General features: G+C 40.4%; 2 protein-coding genes across 5 annotated transcripts in view; both read left to right on the top strand.

The window, feature by feature from the left end:
• The window catches only part of kiaa0825 (KIAA0825 ortholog), a 124,936-nt gene extending 109,254 nt beyond the window's left edge, over positions 1–15,682 (top strand). For both annotated transcript variants that reach the window (XM_086076597.1, XM_086076598.1), the window contains one exon: positions 13,462–15,682. In XM_086076597.1, the coding sequence (XP_085932723.1) occupies positions 13,462–13,645 (184 nt within the window). In that variant the 3' untranslated portion in view covers positions 13,646–15,682. The remainder of the gene's footprint in view (positions 1–13,461) is intronic.
• A 77-nt stretch (positions 15,683–15,759) lies between these two features.
• Positions 15,760–21,676, top strand: part of arb2a (ARB2 cotranscriptional regulator A) — a 150,928-nt gene continuing 145,011 nt past the window's right edge. Inside the window, exons 1-4 of one of the 3 annotated variants that reach the window (XM_086076600.1) lie at positions 15,760–15,848; positions 16,266–16,407; positions 16,953–17,054; positions 20,210–20,310. In XM_086076600.1, the coding sequence (XP_085932726.1) occupies positions 16,299–16,407; positions 16,953–17,054; positions 20,210–20,310 (312 nt within the window). In that variant the 5' untranslated portion in view covers positions 15,760–15,848; positions 16,266–16,298. Of the gene's footprint in view, positions 15,853–16,265; positions 16,408–16,952; positions 17,055–20,209; positions 20,311–21,676 lie in introns of all 3 variants that reach the window. The other 2 variants (XM_086076599.1, XM_086076601.1) reach the window with 2 other exon arrangements.

Raw genomic sequence — 21,676 nt, forward strand, 5'->3', positions numbered from 1 at the left:
ACACTGAGTGACGGCGAGAAAGTTTTGCAATAATCATTATGTAACTGTGCAACGCCTGGGTTTCCTTTTGCCCTGACATTTCAAACACTCGATCGCAATATTGTGATGTTTCTCAACAGGGAATATGTTTTGAATTGCGGTACTGTGTATGATTGATGATTTTCTGAGGCCAAGCAATCTGCTTTCTAGTAATTATGGGCTATACAGTGTGATATTACAGTCACAGGCCCCACTTTATTATGAACATGAAGCTGGCTGTAATTTGTCAAGCAATCTTATTGCAAAAACAAATCCTATTTGAACAAGTCGTCATGGTCAAGAGGAGCTTGTGAAGTCCAATCATGACCAAAATAGGATTGAGCTGACTTTTTTTTTTTTGATAGTGTGATTGATGTCGCCAGACTTTTGGGGATTTTTTGGGCTCTAAAGTGATCTAAAGGCCAGGTCATGGTCACCCACTAGGGAAAATTCAGCCAATCCCTCAACACCAGTCAACAAGTACATGCAAACTTCACTGGCTGTTTCAACTTTAATCCATCAAGTCTTTAATGAGTTCAAAGAATGATTTTTGTGTGTGTCAATTAATATGCAGCCAGCCACCAAACACTGGAGTGAATATTCAAAAGCACCGTCTTCCTATTGACACGTATCTTAACCTTGAGATCTATGTGATCTACTAAGCCCAGGCCTGTCTGGTCCAATCGACTGGCGCAGGATGGAGGGCCCACAGAGAAGATGCACAACTGCATGTTCCTCCCATCCATTACTTCCTCAGGTAGCAACCGTGTCAGTGTTGGTGTCACAGAGAACCACACACGCATCTTTGTAGCTATGCAGGCAACAACCTAATTCATCCTAATCCACACAATATGTGATGTTGCTCCACATTTAATTGCACAATATGTGGACATTTGAGTGCGTTCCCCTTGAATGCTGTCATACAAACTCACTTATCAGCATCATTATCTTTGTAAAGGCATTCATTTTGCTCTTATATTGGAATTTAATGTGTATATTTGGGACAGCCATACGTTCCTGATAAATCCACACACATTTCTCAAAACTGCAACAGTTTGCCCAGCAAAACTAGCTCATTACTTGTTCCTGGTTGATATAAATGTTAATGAGTCCGAATCAACAGATTATATGAAATTACATCCGATCTGTCGTCTGATACGGTGTAATGGCAGACAATTACGTTATCAGCCCTCTCGGGAGCTGCAGCTGCGTGGTGCATGATGCTGTCTGAATGTAAAGAGATAGGAATGATGAATTCATGACAATGAGACAAGAGCTGAATTGCTGCGCCTTTGTGTGTTCTACGCTGCACACTGTAGTGGATTGAAAGTCCGGTGTGATTGAACTAGGCTATTGTTCTTAAGATGCAAAACAGTCAAAAAACTAAATAAATAAAAAATATAGTAATTTTAAAGAAAGATCTATAGATACACCAGTGTAGCACGTTTTTTTTTGTTATTAAATAAAATTAACGGCAATGGGGGTTGTTTTGAGGGGGGGGGGGGGGATTTTGGAATTATACAGCTTCATTATTATTAAATAAATAAATAAATAAATTGTTTAAGTGAGGGAACCCAGACAATTGACATGCCCAACACCAGACAAAATGTTTTAGTACCAAGATTGACCTGTGAGAGGCAGCATGGAGCCCCAAGGCATCCAAATTGATAGAAAATACATAGAAGAAGAGTCATAAATTGTAGTTATAGGTGAACATAGGTTAATTGTTAGCATATTTGGTAACTAATTTAGGGTGACCAGATTTTAGAAATTTACAACCGGAACATTCCAATAAATGTAATTGCTAGTCAGTCTTCATCAACAGGGTTTGGGGTGGGGCAGTTCAAGGCTTAAACTAATTTAGCTTAGTTGGTAACTACAGTATATAGGATTTACACTCAACACAATCAGTTGCTCCTCTATTTTGTGTCCTGCAAAAAGCACTAGCATAGTATTGTTTCCTATTCACAGTCGTGATGTCCATGGTTTGATCAAATATAAACACACACCTAAGGATTTGTATATTTTAAGGGTGTCAAAATGATTGCATTAATATCGCGTTAACTTAACAAGCCTTTAACGGCACCAATTTTTTAAATATTTGATTAACGACCTTATTTGGAAAGCCTCTACTTAGGGAATTCCAGTCGTGACGCAGCAGAAACGTCCATGTCAAAAGTTATATTTTACCATTTTAAAAATGTGCAGAAGTTTGCAAGTTAGTTAATGTTAAATTTTTTATATATATATATATATATATATATATATATATATATATATATATATATATATATATATATGTGTAGATATAAATTGAGATATAAAATGTGTGATTCATTTGTGATTAATCATAAGTTAATTACTGAAGTCATGCGATTAATTATGATTTAAAAAAAATTAATCGACTGACACCTCCAGTATTTTTCTTAAGCAGGTGCAGTAATCTCTTCACACACCCTCTCCAAATCTTTCAAAGACATCCAACAATCAGAAGTCTGCTGACTTTAAATTGGGCTAAGTTATCTGCATGTGTATACCCCGCTTTACTGCTAATATCATTTAAATGCTCAACCTTTTGACAATGCGTAACTATCGAAAGAAGACGACTGATGTGCTTTGACATTTAATGTTGCTGATTGCAGCCCCGGCATGTAAAGCAGTCAGCCTCATCCCGCCTTCTTTATGACCTACGCCTTGCTGCTACATTAATGTCACTAATGTGCCAAGTTCCCTCTGACACTTTAGTGCGACGCTCAGTGTGCAGAACAAATTCAAATCCAGGATAAAAAGCTCTTGATACGCAGTGTACTTTGCATAGAGCACACCTTATGGACCTACTTTATGCTTCCTTTTCTTGCTGCGTGCTCATCAATGGCGATGTCACGTTGCTCAAAGAGCTACACAATGCGTGCATGCAGCATTGCCTGAGGTTTGTTGCGCGCATGTTTTCCTGAGCTGACAACACAGCATCAAATCCTTACAAGGTGAAGCACAACTTAAAATGTCTTTTCACCGCCTTGCTTATCTCTGTCACACTGCTGTTGGCAGCAAGAAAGAGAAAGGAAGAGTGCGAGAGAGGCAGCATTATGACTTTGTTGTTATAAGCAAAGAGCGGCTAAAGTAGAGCATGTGATAGGATCTGGAGATTAGGAAGGAGCAGAACAATAAATTATGCAAAGTGTTTGAAAACACGTAGAGCTATAATTAAGTGGCATTTGATATTAAATAAGGTGACAGCGAGGTTTTATTTATCTCCTTAACCCTCTACAACTGCCATTAGCATGGCGGAAAATTAACCGTTTGAAATATTAGGAGAATGAGGCCCTGATCTGATACACAGTAGCACCGCTACGCGCACCCACACACACATACACACGTTTGTTTTACAATCTTAGTGGGGCCATCGCATTGACATAATGCATTTCCTAGCCCCTTCTCCTTACCCCAACCATCAAAAATGATTGCCTAACCCTATTCCTTACCCTAACCTCAACCATAACCCAATTCAAACCTAAACTCTAAAAGCAAGTCTTGACCCTCAAAATGAGGTCTAAACTATGGACGGGTGAGCCCCACAACTCTGTGAAATCCCGAAATGTTGGCCCCACTATGTAACAAAAACAAGACCACACACACACACACACACGCACAAACAAGGTGAGATCAATGTCTGAGTGGACTAATCAGTACAGTGCAGGCCCATGCAAACCACAGGAGCCCACTGCTAATAATGTCATTATGAAAGGAGACTAAATACAGCCACATATACAATACAAGCTTCACCCAATTATTGACCCTCGTTTCACTTCAAAATTTGACTACTTAGAGCTATTTTCAACCAACATACTCAGGAGAACGGCGTTGTTTGTAGCAGAGCAAGGAATTGCCCGCGCCTGTGTGGCTCAAATACAACCTCCAGACATTAATTTTTTATAATGCTTACTGCTTGTCCTCATTCGAATCACGGGGATCTGAAGCTCGTTTCAACTGACTTTGGGCAAGTAAACACGGGACCGGTCACAAGCCAATCATACGTGTGCACATTTGGCAGTCACATTCACAGCTCGTGTACATATGCGGCTGACACGCTAACGTGGCCGCATTTTCCTTTTTAGTTTCAAGTAACTTACTTGAACCTCCAGGATGGTCAACAGCAGAACCCTGGGTGTTTTTTTCGCTGTTGGTAAAGTTTTAAATCCATCGGTGTCGTATCTGTCGGAGCAGCTAGCTAAGTCAAGTTTGCAAACTCCCTTCGTGCTAGCATAGGACGGTGTCAGTGGCCAACAGTGACGTAAGGCAAAGGTATAGTATTGTATAAATGCTCATTACCTGGTAAGATATATTTTTTAAACTTATTTAGTTACTGGTTCAGTCAGTTTTCTAAATTAAAAAGAGATGTCTTGCTTTGATTAAAAAAATCAATCTGCTTTCATGAATTACATCATTACTGTTGTGAGGCTGAAATCACAGGATTTAGACCATTTTAAGTTAAGCAATTGCTATAATAAACAGTTACTCGATTATTTAAATAGTTGCAACTTGTAGATTAATTTGATAATGAATTAGTTGTTGATTAATCAATACATTTTGACACCTCTGCACTCAACCACACGCATAAAGTTCAACATTGTGCAATATGCAATGTATTCATAGTGGCTATGGAAATATGTGGTGAGCTTTGAACAGAAGTTTTGCCGGATCAATGTTGGAGAGCGAGGCCTTTGTCTGAGAGCAAGTCGCAGTTTCTCAACCCTCAACGCTCCTCAGTAGATTTGACAGTTTATATATGCACAAAAAACAAAGGCAAGGTGCTGAATAAGTAATATGCTATTTCCTGGTAGAACACTGGGGTGAAATCACAATGAACATTTTTTCTCCCCTCTGTACCCGGTTCAGTGGGGAGATTGTTCGAGTGCTTGTTCTCACTGTTTGTGCTTATATAGTGCGCACAGAGGGCACAATCTCAAAGTTACTGACTGTTTATCTGTATCATCTTTGTTCATTAATTCATGGCTGATATTTTATGCATTTGGTGACAAAGTTTAAAGGAGTAGACCCAAATGCAGACACGCGCGACACAGAGGGTAGGGGGGGGGGGGGGGGGGGTGGAGATACGATGTTAAAGGGAGCTCTAATTAACTGTCTCCAAAATAGTTTGGGGACCTGCAGATCTTGTGTAAGCACAAGATTGTTGGACTGGAGGATTGAAGGCACGTGTTGAGTGCAGGGAAAGGCAACAACCACAAAAGTTTCAATTTCAGAAAGTTTCAACTGTTCTCACTCTATTTTTGCACATGATTTCTGGGGGGGGCGGGCTGTACTCTGTCCGTGCTTGTGTGGGCTTTCTCCAGGTACTCCACTCCACCCAGGTGTGTCTCATTAGTGTTGGTGTATTTAGTCTATTGTGTTTGTCCAGTCGGTGTTGGTGCATTGCTATTGTTATGTGTGGAAGTTTGTGCGTCAAGTCTCAGTCACAGCCAAGTCATCATTGTCACAGCTAGCCAAGTCATCCTCGCCACAGCAAGTCAAGTCAAGGCAAATGAGGTCCTGTCACGTCACGCTCGTTCCAGTCTACTCGCGCCCTGTCCAGTCATGGCGACCAGTGTACTGACGCCCCGTCCCGTCCAGTCATGGCGACCAGTCCAGTATTGCCCCGCCCAATCATGGCGACCAGTCACGCCACGTCCAGTCATGATCGTCTGCTCACCTTTCTCACTCTGGTTAATAAAAGTACCACACATTACACTTGGTTCCTGTTTCCCTGCATTTGGGTCCACCATCCCTCATCCACTCACGTTTGCTCATGACAATTTCAAGATTTCACCCAAAATGTTTGTTATGTCTGTGGATTGTTCTCCAGCTCTGATTTCTTTGGATTTGGATGAACAATCTTTCAGTCGGGTGAAAGGTGCCAAAGTGTTTGGCTTCCTTCAGGAAAGGCAATGTTGAGACAATTTTCATATCGCGGATGGTTTCACAGGCGCAACCACTCTCCTCTTGGGTGCCATTTCTTTGAAAGGCGGCGGGCTGCTCAGTTGAACTCCTATCAAGAGTCACAGAGTCCAGAGACTGGAGCTGAGGAGTAGAGCGCTGTCAACCTTGTGGGGCAAATACAAACTGCCCATGTGGAGCAGTCACAGAGGACAGTATGTGTGCATCTGTGTGCATGTTATATTCCGTCTTGAAACAGCAGTGCCTCCAATTTAGGCCCTACCTTGTCACAGACAACAAGCGCACTCCCCCATTTTTGTCTCCCAGAGCTATGTTTGATAGAGCTTACCCACAGAGCCATAGCAAGCGCATTTGAGGAGCATATCAAAGTGTGTCCAATCGACGAGCGCTCACAGACACACAGGGGTGGACACGCAACCTAATGATGTCTGAAATACCGGCACAACTGCTATGATGTGCTGCGATAATTGCCACCCTCCCGTCCACAGCACAAACACATGTGGAATGGGTCGGCAAACACATTAATATGGAAATGTCTACATTAATTTGCAGCATGGTCTAAATTATTCAGTAATTAAGCCCCTGCAAATTTACACAAACTTCCCTCTGGATGACTGAAGAGAAGAGACAAGGAGCTGCAAGCATGCAGACGGAGGGCTTTGAATTGTGTGCTCATAATACACATGACACGAAATAATAGACTGGAATCTTGCATGAGAAATTTTGACCCGCCACAAATGCACAGCAATTCAAATATGCACTAATTTCCCAAGAATTAGGAATTTGTTACATTATTCATAATCGTTAGCTTGCTGTGTTGAAGCTTCTAGCTCCTTAACAATCCTCCACATCACCATCGGATACACAAATACGTTCATGGTATCAGGTTGGAGGTATGTTGTAGAATGAATAAAGCATAATTGATGCATGCATAACACAAGTGCATTAGGTTTGTTGTTTTAGGGAGACTATAATGGCCATGTACTCATATGTCTCATTATTAGAATGCAACCAGAATATGCACATGCAACAGACAAACAATGTTGTCAATCGCAGTTTTACCACTCCTGAGACATTTATGACAGTAATGATAATATTTAAAAATACAAATGTAATGGTAAAAGGTCTGAAACTCTTCAGAAATAGTTAAATATGCAACAAACATTTGGAGTTGATGGAACATGCCTCTCTAAAAGCCAAATGGAATGAGGTTTCCTTATTAATGTCATCGCTAATGTATCTGCCCTACCGTTCCTATGTCAAAATGACTGATGTGGGGAAAAGGTCATTATAACAGGAAAGCTTTTTTTATTTTATTTTATTTTTTAAATATCTATTCACATTTTGTGCAGTGTGCTCTCCATTAGTCATGTGTGTCCGCTGGAAACAATAGACATGCTCCTGTCCAAATCCGATTCGTCTAGATTTTCACAAACCTGAACTTTTTGATCTCCGTACGTCACATCGACTTAAATCATCTGATCTAGTTTGATGTTCTAAATTATCTTTGACAAGTAAGTACAACATGTCTGTAAAAGATCCGATCCTTGAGAATAGAAACGTAAACACCTGACTTACTTTATTCAAACCCTGCAAATATATATATATATATATATTTTTTTTTTAACCCTACTGACTACTTGGAAATAGTTTTGCTGGTGATGCCTCAGACTGTTGTCCATGTTGATTGGGTCTATGTCTTGTAGCTTTTGAGAGGCCATCAGTTTGCATTGGGAAGGATCCCAGGTGGGCTCTAATACTGAGTGGCATGAGTGCATGGATATACTGTAGACCTGACAGTGACTTGATCTGACAATACAATGGATCAGTGCAGTGGCTACTAAGTCAGAAGGTAGAGCATAATCCCTTCTGTCAAGTCTCTGTCTTGTCAATATTCAAATCCAGCCAGCTGTCCAATGGCTGTCACTTACAATCTGCCTCCGCCTCGCAGCCTGGCACAGGCACATATCTAAATTGAATTAGATGTTGCTTTTCAATAAAAATTGAGTCAAAGAGGTGTTCCTTTGCCCTGTATTGTGAACTTGCCTTTTACCCCCAAGTGAAGTGAGGTCCAATGTACAGAATCCATTTCCAGACAAAAGCAAATTTATTTTTTGTCTTATTTTATGCCTTTTTGTCCTTCTGAGAAAATCAGGAGCATTTTCATTGAATGCTTTTCCTGTAAGGTAGCAAAGATTTATTCATCACATATCAATGTTACTCTAGCATGAATTATAGGACTAATGCCAAATGAGCAATTAATGGCTGTGTAAAGTGAAAATAAATGTATTTTAAATGTGACACTACAGAGAAGAGTGTTATTAACAACCCTGCCAAACTTGAATGATTGAAAAATAAAAAAATGCCAAGTGTATAAAATCAGGCTTCAAAATCATTGCTCTCAAGTACTATGGCTGTGGTCACTGAGAAATGACTGCTACTTTGTCAAGCATCTTTTTTTTTTATGCCTTCACATAACTAACTCCATTTTGACCCACAAAAATATATTTTTTTTAACCCTACGGTGGCTGGAATATATTCCGTTCCATGGCACGACGCGGAGACGTTAGCCATCTTGTAACTAGCTTGTAAGCTAATGGTGTTGTGTCAGTTGTGTCAGATATTTCAGGTAAAGTTAACCAACCGTTTACTAAACACAGCATGTACTTCCCGGTAGTTATATACTTGGAATGCTTTGTGTTCCATACATTAAGGAAGCCTGAGTAACACAAAATACTTCACACTTGGGAATTTAAATAATGTCTGTTTTGTAAAATTGTAGCATCAGGGAATATTCATTTTGTGGTGTTGGCATAGCTAGCTAGTTAATAGCATGCTGTAGTGGTACATAATGTCAAAAAAAAAATCATGATCGCAGGCTAAAACAAATTTTATTCTGTGTTTTTCACACCACGCATTTGTCTATATAATAAGTATAAACAAGTAAATGATTAACAAGGTCCGAACCTCTGGGACCTCGTGGCTGGCTTTTTGCCTCACTTCTGTCAACTCAAACCCGTCGTCCCCTGCAATGATTTATTCCCATGCGCTCCACTTTTGGACACCTGGGTGCAAAAGTGCACAGCGGGCTGTGACTACACTCCAATGTTGCCTGTGGAAGTGTTACACCAAAGGCCAAGTGCAAGAGCGTGAAATGAGATAGTATGGACTTAACACGGTCACGCTCAGTCTGAAGAAGATGCACACACGCAGGCACACTGCACAAGCCATTGTAACGCCTCCTCTCTGAACTTTCAACTAAAATTAGCTGCTCGTATTTGCCACGCTCCGGTTGGGTTGTCGTTGTTGAAATTCATTAATGGTGGATTAAGCTTTGCTTGACCAGACTGGAACCCAACTCAGTGGCCTAGTAGTAGAGTGTCCGCCCTGACACTGGGAGGTTGTGGGTTCAATCCCTGGCTGGGTCATACCAAAGACTATAAAAATGGGACCCATTGATAGTCAGCATTAAGGATTGGAATTGGGGGGTTAGATCACCAAATGATTCCCCAGCGTGGCCCCTGCTGCTGCTCACCACTCCCTCGGAGAACGAATTTAGCCCCACTTATGTGGGTGTGACAATCAGTGATACTTTAACTACTATTAGTAAAATACTGGATGCTCAGTGGGACTCAGGTGCACTCAATACTTTTTCAGCCCAAGTTTATGAAAGCATTAAGCTATTTTATATTATTTTATTTATTATTATTATTATTTTATTCTAAACACACACAAAAAAATGTGGGTTCATTCGTTCATAATATTGATCCACACCAAATTTCAGAAGAAGTAATTTTGTTACAGAATAAGAAGAGAAAGACTGGACTAGAAACGAGAACGTTACCACTAATTGGCGTAATTGTCCGGCCTTGGTTTGTCCTCTTTTGAGTGTCATTCTAGTTTTTAAATAGACATACTTGTCAAATTAATCTGTCACGCTCATCCCAAACTGTAGCCCTCAATGAGATGTTTAACGTTGTGACCACCAGCCAAAATGTCCATTTGCTAAAAGTAACCTAAGGGGTTCTTACAAGGGTTAACATTGTGAGGAAAGGACATGTAATCATATTCTTTCTCTTGCTTGCTTTCCCCTCGTCTTACCACTGTGACACATGTCGCCCTGGCACGCATGGAAAAGCCTGTGACCTTTGGAAAGTTTAGCACTTTAAATATTTAGGCTTGGGTTATGATGGATCCTCCAGGCCCTGTGGCAATGTGCGAAGCCTCTGATTAGGGCTGCTGTCAGAGTCATTTAGCCCCGTGTCTGGCTGCCGCCAGCGCTCTCTGTTTGACAGGCGAGCCTTTTAAACAAACAGCCGTCCCAGTGGCAGTCGTGCAGGGCATCCAGCTCAGCGCAAACATATCCAACACACACTTGTAGAAATGGAGAAGCCCCCCTCAAGCCTTGTGACAGCTGCAGGGGGAACCGCTGGCTGCTGCCTCTCATGATCGTTCAAGCACTTTGTCTTCATGCTCGCTGATATTTCACCAACATACTTTTTTGTTTGTTCTTTTTTTTTTGGTGTTGCTTCTACTTGCTTTAGTTTTTAGGCTTTTGTCAGCTCGAATAGCATCCTGTTTACCTACCTTTTGTTTGTTTTTTGTCTCAGTTTTAGTGCAGTTTCAATCCCGCTTAGTTTTTATCATAGTCAACCTCATCCCGTTTTTATTTAGTCAATTCTTAGTCGACTATAAATCTAGCATTTTTGTCTTTATTTTAGTCCAGGAAAACATAATTGTATTTGTCTGGTTTTAGTCAACAAAAACTGTCAACGTTTTAGTCTAGTTTTAATCAGGACAATCATTTTACCTGTGTATTTATTTTTGTCAGCCAATTATGTCGAACATTTCGGATCTAAAACTATTTCACATGAAATTTTCTCTCGTCTTTTTGATGAAAAACAACTTGGCACACAATTACAGTATATCAACAAGTGGCTACTATGGCTTCATCACACATTCACACTCTGGTTGCGGTAAGCTACTAAGCGTGGCTGCCAGTGCGCGCCTACGGCCCCTCTGACCGCCACCAAAAATTTGCACCTTTCAGACACCAATGTGAGTGACACTGGAGGCAATGTGTGTGAAGTGTCTTGCCCAAGGACACAACGACACATGACTTGGTGAGAGTGGGGATCGAACGGCCAACCTTCCGGTTACTGGACGACCGGCGTCAGTCGGTCATTTTTTTGAAGCCGAAACAAACTGTAATCGTCAGTCCGTCATTTTATTTTGACCACACTTCCGTCACCACTTTGTTAGGACCTAATTAACATCAGTGTGGTGTGATCAAATTGACGCTCACACTGTAGGACATGTGTGGCAGCCAATTCCTCACACTCAAAGACAATCTCCCTTGACATCAATCCTGTAAATATACGAGTCTTAATATGTGTGTCCTATTCTGTATTCAGAGGAATCGCCGAGTCAGCAGCTCCAGTATTAATGCATGAAAAATGAGGAGAGCCCATAAGAATTAGAAAGTGAGACTCCCCTTATTAAGATGTAAATTCCAGGGGAAACTTTGCCAAATGAGGATGAAGTTCGTGTCTACTTTGGTCTATTTATGCATTTCTAACAGCCTCCACCGTGTTGTAGTTGTTGAGATTTCATACGCTCATCAATGCACCTTTTATGCTTTTATTGTTATTTTTCTCTTATTTTGAATACACAAGCCAATACTTAAGGGAACAATTTACACTTTGGGCAACATTATCAAGTGACAGCGTACATGGCAACTATCATGGTAATTCGGTCTCTATCTGTGGGTGCCGTTTCTTTTTCCTCGCTCCCCACCTTTTGCCTCTCGCTCATTTCAAATTTGCACTTAACACCCTCCTGGGGAAAGGCTTCTCATTCATCAACAGTGTTTGTCCCGGTGACAAGCAGGGCGCCTCCTGCATATCAATATCAGCTAAGACAATGCTGAGCCTGTAACCTTCAGCTAAATGTCATTCTGCTTAATCCTATTTGAAAATTAAACATTGAAAAAGCTATAGCGTACCTTCTTGTCTTCCTTCCGCTCTCACTCACTCCTTTATGTGCTGCCGCAAACCACCGCTACCTTCCCACTGCAGGATTTGTGTTTTTTTATTTGCCCTGTTTTCTTTCTGAATAGATATTTCTAAGTTACATTTCGCCAATCTATAAAGCATTTTCCCCTCAGCGTTCTCTCAGTTTTGTCTCGTACCCAATCGTTTGATAGTGTGGTGTGCTGTGAAACAAAAACGGAACAGGAATTAAAGCCACTTGTTCAAGGAGGAGAACGCAGTCAGACAAAAAGAAACGTGTCTTGTATTTACATAAACAGACCCTCCCCCCTTACAGGTGGCAATTACAACCGTGGCAGTGGCAAAGATGCAGCCAAAGTGTATGCCTGTTACGGCCAAATACACTCGGTGACGGCGGCAAAGTGCTTTGCATGTGCGTGATGTCGCCGTGCATGGGTCACCCCTTCCTCCCTCTCACACACAACAATATGAAACATGTTTGAAGATGCAATGAGGAATCGGAGAGGCAGGCAGGGCGGGATAAAAGGAGACGGTGAGATTGCAATGAAAATGCAATCATTTGCAGTCAGACAGGCATAATTCTGCTACGGGTGGAGTACGATGCGGAAGCTCAAAGGCATCCATATGGATTTGATTGACTGCAGTCACTAGTCAAGTGACTCCATTGAAATACTCAGAGTGGATTACCAACAACATGACCACCCTTGATGTTTCTCTGTTGAAGCTCTGCACTCGTGTCTGAATGAGCAAAAGTGTTGGAGAAGCTGTACTGGCACTTAACTCATTTGCTCCCAAAAAAGGATACAAAATTACGTTTTAAATGTTTATACGTTCTGTTTTTGTTTTTGGTTTTTTTATGCTAGAGTATACAGAAGGCTTTGATGCAGCCTTAAAGCAAAGGTAGTTATTACAAAAAACGACCAGCAGGTGGCAGCAGAGTATAAGAGATCAACCAGAGCCCTGTTGCAAAAAACATATTCTCTATTGGGCCGAGATCTGGCGACTGTTTTAGTCACTGGAGAATATTCCATTTGTTAGCTTTCAAAAAGTTGTTTTTCTGACACAATGCTTTCCTTGGTGAAGTCTGGACTTACATGAGATGCCTTCATTAATATTTCAGAGAGTTTCAGTCAGGTGCAAACAGCTGATAGTAGTCATAAACAGGAAAGCCATATGCCGCTTTGACGGAAAGCATCTCAATCTCGTGGTACGTCAAAAACGTCACTGCCTAAGTAAATTTTTTTGTGCAAAATCCATTGAATCGTTATTGAAGTACAGTTGTTATTTATTTTTTGTTTTATAATAATCATATCCAAGAACAGTGTAAATATAATACTATTAAATACACATCTTGCCAAATCCTCTCTATAGGAAAGTTTTTAGGTCATTAGTGATCACCTTCTTTCCAAACCCGGAGTTCAGAAAATGACTGCTTTTCAAGTCCTGGTTATAACCCTTCTCACTGTCTTCATGTTTCCAGGTGGGAGATGCAGGACGATGCAGAATTGGAAGACGAGGAGAAAATGATGGTAGAGGAACTCCGACGAGCCTATTTTGTTTGCCACTGCGGCGTGGGACTGCAGGAGCCTCGTGAAGCAGATGAAACGACGGCTGAGCGGACCCAAGGGGGGCCGCAACCATCCGATAAAACTGCTGCCCAATAACAGTCCGAGCAGTTGGAATTTTTATCATGTTGTAAATGTTTAGTTGTAATACGCACTCGCGGCTCTCAAGGTATTAGAGTGTGTGTCTGCGTGTTGTGTGTACTGTATAATGCAGGTGTCTACAGTATGTGTGTGCGTTGTGTGACAGCAAGAAGGAGTGTCATTCAGATTGTCGCTCTTCTTCTCAAATCAGCATCAGTCACATTTCATCTTTTTTGGAGCACATCTCCAGACATCAGTTCTGGGAAACGGAGAAGACGCATTTGTTTGCCCGGGACAAGATGGGACTGTGTGATCATGGGAGCTTTTTATTTTTTTTAGGCAGTGTGTGTAAAAATGTTGGTGTCAGCATACTTTTTCTTGCTTTCTGAAGAAGAAAAAAAACGGCAACATAAAATTACAGTTGGGAAGAGAGATGATGTTTGTTTTGATTGCAGCCTGTACTGAAATCTACCCCACTCTGTCACGTCTATCAGTATTGTGCAACCCAAGAAAAAAAGTATTTTCTATGTAATATGATTACTAAATGTAATTTAAAAAAAAACATATTTATAATATGTACTTGGGTGGCAATGACAATAGAGAGAAAGAATCAATATTAGAAATAAAGCATGATTTGTCAATTGTAGCCATCTTTTTAAGCTAAAGCCAGCGATAGATTCTTGGTTGCTTTATCTCCTTCCCTGATACATATCCTATGCATATGTGCACTCTTAATAAGAGCCTGTAAGAGTTCCGTTATTGTATGCATTCATTTTGGCAACCTAGCTACATCAATTAATTTCCAATACCACTATTTTCTTACTTTGCTTCAAGGTCTTCTTTGAATGCTATGGTTTTCTCATCACACTCATTATATAAGCGCATTCATCTTTTGAAATGCTTCAGATGAATGTGATGCTACTCTGTACTGATGCCCACTGAAAAAAAAAAAAAAGTTGCCCTTGTGCAATGGATGTTTTTCTGTTTGGCTCGATTCTGGGAAACAAGCAGCCAAGTCATACAGTTTTGGTACAAAATAAATGCTGAAAACCGAATAATATTAAAACTACAGCTTAGAAAATGTTCATATGAGCATATTCTATTATTATTATTATTATTAAATTAATTTAAGGGTTAGTGCCCTGCCAGAAAGCATTCATTCTCTTCCATAATGCAAATGAAACAACATTACAAATACCAACCCACTTAGACGACACAAAATACAATAAAATGTTCGGCAAGTCAGTTCTGTCTCTGTTGCAGAACACAGGCTAAACGGCAACAACAGCACCATTAATCTTTGAAAATGTATAATATATAACCTAAAAAGGTTTTAGCTTGGTGATGCAAGTTACTAAATTGTTTTTTTCAATATAACTGCTTTCTCCTTTCTGCTGCTTCTTTATCAGCCGTTCTGGAATAAACCCATTCTGTTTTCATACGGTTTCAATTGCGGAATGCAGACAGGTGCTGGGTTCATCTGACACCTGTCAGCGAACCTGACAATATGAATCACAACAAATCGTTACAAAGAATGGTTCCTCACAAAGGCTGCATTGAATATTCTATTATACAGGACTCATCTGGGGATTATTAGGGCCACGTAAACATTTCAATCAGATTCAGAGAGCATTCAGAACTGACTTAGTGTCATATTAGCATAGACAGCCACAGATTATTGATGCTGCAACCCATTTCTGTTTATTTGTGTACAGTATTCACAAAAATGCATGCTTCACACTTACTGTATGACATATTAATTAATAACTATATACAAATACAACTTTACAAACACAATGCTTAAATGGATTGTTCAAATTGATCAATAAGTAACAAACTTGATAACGTGTTTATTGTTATCTATCTGTGAAGTCAGCCCCCGCCCCTGTCCCCCCCAAGTACATTCAGAGTCTGTACTTTATTGCTTTACTTTTATCACTTTATTTACTTTTACATACAGGGCTTTAATCAGTTATTGTACTTTTAGTTTTACTTGTCAACTCTGTTCTGAACGCGTCTAATAAAGCGCTATGTAAACAGCAGTAGCAGCAGCAGCAGCATTGTCGCTGTACCTTTAAGAAAAAAAGGTTTCCACTCTGTTGCCTCGGTAACCCGGAAGCTTGCAGCCTGCACGCGCATCTGCTTGGAGTACTTCCTGTTTTGGAGACGTTGTCCAGGAAGCAGCAGCGAGTGTCGTGTCGCATGTCCTCAAGGCGTGTGAGTGAGTGAGTTAAACATGAACAACATGCTTGTGTCCTTCTGTCCCAACTAGCGTGTCTTGTTTCGCTTTTCAAAGCATGTGAAACAAAAAAAAAACACGACCTACTCGTAACACGCCTCGCTCGCAGTTGCTCCACATAGAGGCGGGGTACACTCAACTCTCAACAGGTTTTTGGGAGTATTTAAACCAATAACAACGCACAATTGCAGTTTTTTTGGCGACGTTTGCAACATTAACGTGTGTGCAAAGTGGAGCTAGCACGAGTATTTGACAAATACTTGCAATAAACTGTTTTTCCCTTTCTGCTTGTAAGACACTGAATTATTAATGTTAGTGTCACAATTGTGTAATAATAGAGCCGCATGCATTTGAACAAGAGGTCTATATAATTATTATTTTTGATCTCACCATTCAAAGGGGACATCTCGGTGATTTTTGGAACCGGATTCGATGCTTAGCTCTCAGCTCTGTGCTGCAAAACCAGCTGTGTGCATATTGTTGATCGTCATGGCCCAGGTGGCCGGCCAGGAGGACGGAGAGAAAACCACAGCGCTCAAAGGTAATTGTGTACAAATGTTAGATACTGAATGCCAGTGGCACTGGGGCAGGCTGTGCATTTAGTACCTGGCCCTTCAGTGGAGATTTGCCCAACTTAATCCAACTCTTAATACTACAACGTTCATGTCACAATTACAGAAACTATGACACTGTACAAAAACACAATGGCACAGTGCACAACTGCATTTCAGAAACAATATTTATCTAATAACATGAGGCTCATTAACCCATATAATGTACAGGAGCTGTGTTAACAAATCTCTGTGACTGTGGACGATGTAGTATTGTGTTATGTGAGGAATGTTATGTGTACTCAGAGAATACACATGCAAACACGGCGAACACTGAGAAGCGCAACTCTCACACGCTGAGTCAAATAAGTACTGTAAATGCATATTTTTTTTGCTACAATTCTTTTGTTGGCGCTCATTAAGTTGAATTGTAATTTACAGACTTTTTTTATTTTCTAAAGTAAAATATCAAATAGTCAATTGCAAGGAGCTATCAAGATAAAATAATCTGACATGATGTTCTGTTTCTTCTCAGACTTGCTGTCAAGAATAGATTTAGATGAACTCATGAAGAAAGATGAACCCCCCTTCACGTTTCCCAAAACCCTGGAGGAGTTTGAATATGCGTTCAATGAGCGTAAGTGTACATTTAAAGGCATGCTCTGTGATATGTGCAGTAAAGCAACAGCTTTCTGATGATGTCATCAGCAACTATGAAGTAATTCATGCGAAAATGAAGTCCACAGACTCACAACCAAGGAAAGGCATTTATAATCGATTTTATCATGCTACCATTTTCCACACAATTTTTATGGAGTTACATCTGACCGCTGTTTTTAACTAATTTTTGGAATACAAAACTGATCTCAGCTCAACGTTTTGAGCTTTTTTCTTAAAAATAAAGAAATACATGTGTAAGTGTTTAACAAAATAAAATAGTACTGACCTATAGAGATATGCACACACCTCTCAATTGTGATTGTGCAAACATGATCATAATCAGATCTTCTTACTACAGCTAATCAGTGGATTTTTTCTGATCTGGAGGGTACGCTGTCGAGAGAAAAAAAAACTTGACAAGCTAGGAAAAAAAACTGACTGCAGTTTTGGAATCAGCATGCCAATTTTAATTTTAATCAGCATAAAAATCTAACTCAACAGACTTTTTTTTCTTTCAAATTGTTCCCTGATGGCACTTACATTAAATGTTTGGAATCTTAAACAGCATAACAGTAAGCATGAGGACCAAAGCAATGCTAAATAACTTGGTAGCCATTTTAACACCGGACATCTATGTTGTTGCCATGCAGCTAATTCTTTTATAGTGGCAAACCCTCATCGGTTGTGTGAATGCACACTGGATTGAAAAGCGCAAGCGAATAAATTCAAACAAGTTTAAAAGGTTCTCACCTTTCTCACTGTTTCAGTAAAGCTTTCTTGTGACTTTTTTTTTTAAATCACAATATAATGTCTTCAAAATGTAAGGATTATTGTTCCACATTGTAAGAGACTAAGATCCAAATAAAGTTTAGCTGCTGTTCCAGGGACTAAGCAAAGGTTGAGAGTTCTTCTGGAGTCATACTTTGTGAAACCGTACGCAAACAGCAACATCCCATAAATGAGGCATATTTTGGGTGCATGTGTGTCCAGATGATCTCAAAGTCCCTTTAGAATTCACCTGGCCATCTTTGATCGGAGCAGGTGGCAAAATGGGGGAGTTGGAAATGAAGATGCAAGGGGGGGTGGGAGGGGGTTTGTTGTGTGGCTCTTAGCATTCCCCTCCTGCATTCCCCTCCCTCTGTTCTCTGTCAGTATCTCTGTTGGCTGTCTGGCTGGCTGAGTGTGGGACATGTTATGTACTCTACGGCCCGTCAGAAACCTACTCAGCCTTGCCCTCCGCCTGCCAGATCATTTGCATAATCTCACTGTGCCTAAGAACAGAGATGGAGAGGAACATAGCCATCCGCCTCACCCGTTTACGCCGGAATGCCGCCGCCTGCCAGCGCCGTTCCCCTCTCTCAGTTCCCAGCTTGGTGTCCCATGAAGAGATGAGCGCTTTTGCTTCACCTTTCTGCCTTCCCTGCCCTTTACTTTCTTGTCTTCTTTTTTCCTCATATCCACTCCCATCATTCCATGCACACACATATGCAGATCCCTACCCAGCTGTATATCTTGTCCCTTTCCACCCAAGCCTATATATTTTTTTTTTTTTTGAAGGAGAGCTTTTTTATTAAAGGCACCTCACCACCCGCCAGGCAGCATCTCCCAACATGTCTTTCTTACAGTCATTTTATTTCCACAGTTACACCTCGACTACCTCGGCCTGAGACAGGTGGAACAAAAATGTTAATTTGACCATGTAATGACGCGGATGCCGACAAGGCTGTGTACAATAGTTTGCAGGTGTCTTAATCACTGAAGATGATGGCTTCATTTCACTAGCCCTCCGGTTTTTCCATTACTGGAAATCCAAGGTTATGTACACCTAATTAAGCGGCCAAATTGAGAACAGAATGCTAATTATGACAGAAAAAGAGGAGAAAAGTTGAGAAAACGTTATTCCTCCGAGAGGATCTGTTGGGGGGGGGGGGGGGGGGGCTGTACATGCCCTCACATAGGCAGACACGCACTCACGCTTTTCCTCAAGCACACACACCTTTCCCATTGTAGGATTTCATTATAGCTCCTTGTGCTTCTCTTAGGCGGTGGTGTTTAGATCCTCTCTCCTCCATGAATGCATAATTGATTTTCTTCAAGGTACTTTAGTGCTTTATCCTAACTTTGCAACCCTCTTCTCCTCTTCCTCCAGGTACAAGCCTTGTTTTAATGCAACACGATGACAAACCAAGATTAGGATTAGGCGCTGTTTAACAACTAACTTATAAAGTCGGCGCCGTGCGACTCGCTTTGCATTTGCGCTGTGAGGTTTCTCGCAGTGAAAATTGTGGCAATTTAGCAAGCGATGAGAAATAGCTTATATATTTGTTTTCCGCGATAAAGTATGAGGGCCCTCTGGCTATTTGGGTTACATATGCATATTTTTTAGTGGTTCGGCTTGCACAACTTTTGCAGTCATAAAGGTCAAAATTAAATTTAGCACTGCTTAGTCTTTTATTGTGTCAGCCGCAGAATCGATGGCCTCATTGCAGAGGTATGAACCTTGAGATTGTGGAGCTATACAAGGGTAATTATTTGACAAAAGAAAATGAAAGTATTTTTTTGTTTGTCTTGTTTATATTGAATATAACTTGTCCTTAAAGTTACCCATATAGATGGAAATATGTGGATAGATTGTGCCTCTGATTTTGTAGTATACTTCTTAAGACCCTTGGGTTTAAAAGGTTTTAGACTGCCCAAGTCCATCTCCTGAAGAGGAGACTCAAGAGATAAACTGTCAGAAACAAACAAGAACTGAAAGAGGCCACAGTAAAGGCCTGAAAAAGCTTGTTCAGATGAAGAATGCAACAGTCAAGTCAATGGGTCACAGGCTTCTTGCAGTTATTGCAAATAAGGGTTATATGCCACCAAATATTAAATGCTATGCACTTGAAGTTCATTTAATCATGTCTGTTCCAGTATTTCCAGTGAATTGATGGAACCTAAGAATACAATTGCATGTTAACTGGCTAATCGGCCAGCTATTCCATTCCATTCCAATTTGCCTTCAAGTAAATGTCTTATGCTTATTTGTTGGACAAATTGTATTAAACTAATATCATGCAAGTACCACGGACCATCTCTCAATGTTACACAGTTTTTTAAACCATTGTCAATTATCTCCGGCTCTTTTAGACGGTCAGCTCCGACACACGAAAACAGGAGAACCTTTTATCTTCAATGCAAGAGAGGATCTCCACCGCTGGAACCAGAAACGTTACGAAGCTCTCGGAGAGGTAAGCAATTATTTGTGGATTCTAGAAATAGTGCAAGGTCATTTATGAGCCCAGGTCACCTGCCTGGCCTATGTAGGCTTGACAGCGTTTTATAAACTAGCAATTTAAACTGAGTTTTGTTGTGCTCGGAACAAAACAAGAATCTTGCAAAATTGTTAGTGTATTTAAAAGAAAATGTGATTTGTATTCAAATGCCCTTTTGCTCCTTCATTAATTCAGTGATGCGTAGTCAAGAAAGTAGCATGTCATGTTGAACATGTCTAAATCGAGCTAGCCAGCCTTTCATTTTCACTCTCCGCAGCGTGATCATATGATGGCAGCAGGTGTTCTATCAAATTAATTTTATAGTTATGGGTCGTTATGAAGTTGAAGACCAAAATGTTTTGAACAACCAATTGATTTTGAAATTCCAGTAAGATTTGGCATAAAAATATTTTTTTTGCATAAAACTATTGACAACAAAAAAAAATTGGTACAAATTTTCTGCCCAAATGAAAAGTAGTCAATTTGCTTTAGTGGGCCACATAAAATGATGTGGGGGGCTGGCTCTGGCCCCGGGCTTTGATTTTGGCACTCGTGGTTTATATTGTGTGTTGACTGGGGACGATTGGACCACGTGATTCAATAAGACATAATATTACAGTAAGTAATAACAATTGGTGTATTCATATTTTGATTGCAAAATACAGCACAAGGCAAGTACATAGATTAGTGGTGGCCATTTTCATCGGGAACATTAAGTATTAAAGTTTTAATTCATTATGGACCTGCCTGCCCATAGTACCCCAACTAATGAACAGGGACTTTAATATTCCATTAAGATAATGAGACAAATATTCTTTTGTAATATTTTTTCTTTCTATTTGAATCTTTCCCCACACCTTATTTAATTGTTGTGTGTGTTCTTTGAAGTTCAAAGCAAAATGATGGAGGCGTTTGTGGGATTACTGGGTTGTTTTTATAATTTACAGGCATAACACAGGTAGAAAGTGGCTCCCTTTGAAAGTCAGCCTTCTGTGAGGGATTATCTGCCTACCCTCTGCCTGCTAATGCATCTCGCAGCATCTATAAAGGATGTTGATACAAATACCTGCCTACAGACTAGCAGATGCTCTGAAAATGGCAACACGCGTTTAAATGTAAACTGCAGCAACCATAGGTGGCCAAACATTTGGAAGCAAACAAATAATCATCAACCATTATGTATGCAAATGTTTATTTGTCACATGATTAAAACATTGTCTGGAGCATGGGGGGGGGGGGGGGGGTAGTACTGAATGGAGCTTGTGCAATGAAAGAAAGTGCACGCATTGCACTGCAGGAGATTGAAAATATAGGAACACCACTTGCATGAATAAGCAGCATT

This window comes from Leptonotus elevatus, chromosome 5 (genome assembly GCF_054856555.1).
Source record: "Leptonotus elevatus isolate MCC_2025b chromosome 5, RoL_Lele_1.0, whole genome shotgun sequence".
In the NCBI taxonomy this organism is placed as follows: domain Eukaryota; kingdom Metazoa; phylum Chordata; class Actinopteri; order Syngnathiformes; family Syngnathidae; genus Leptonotus; species Leptonotus elevatus.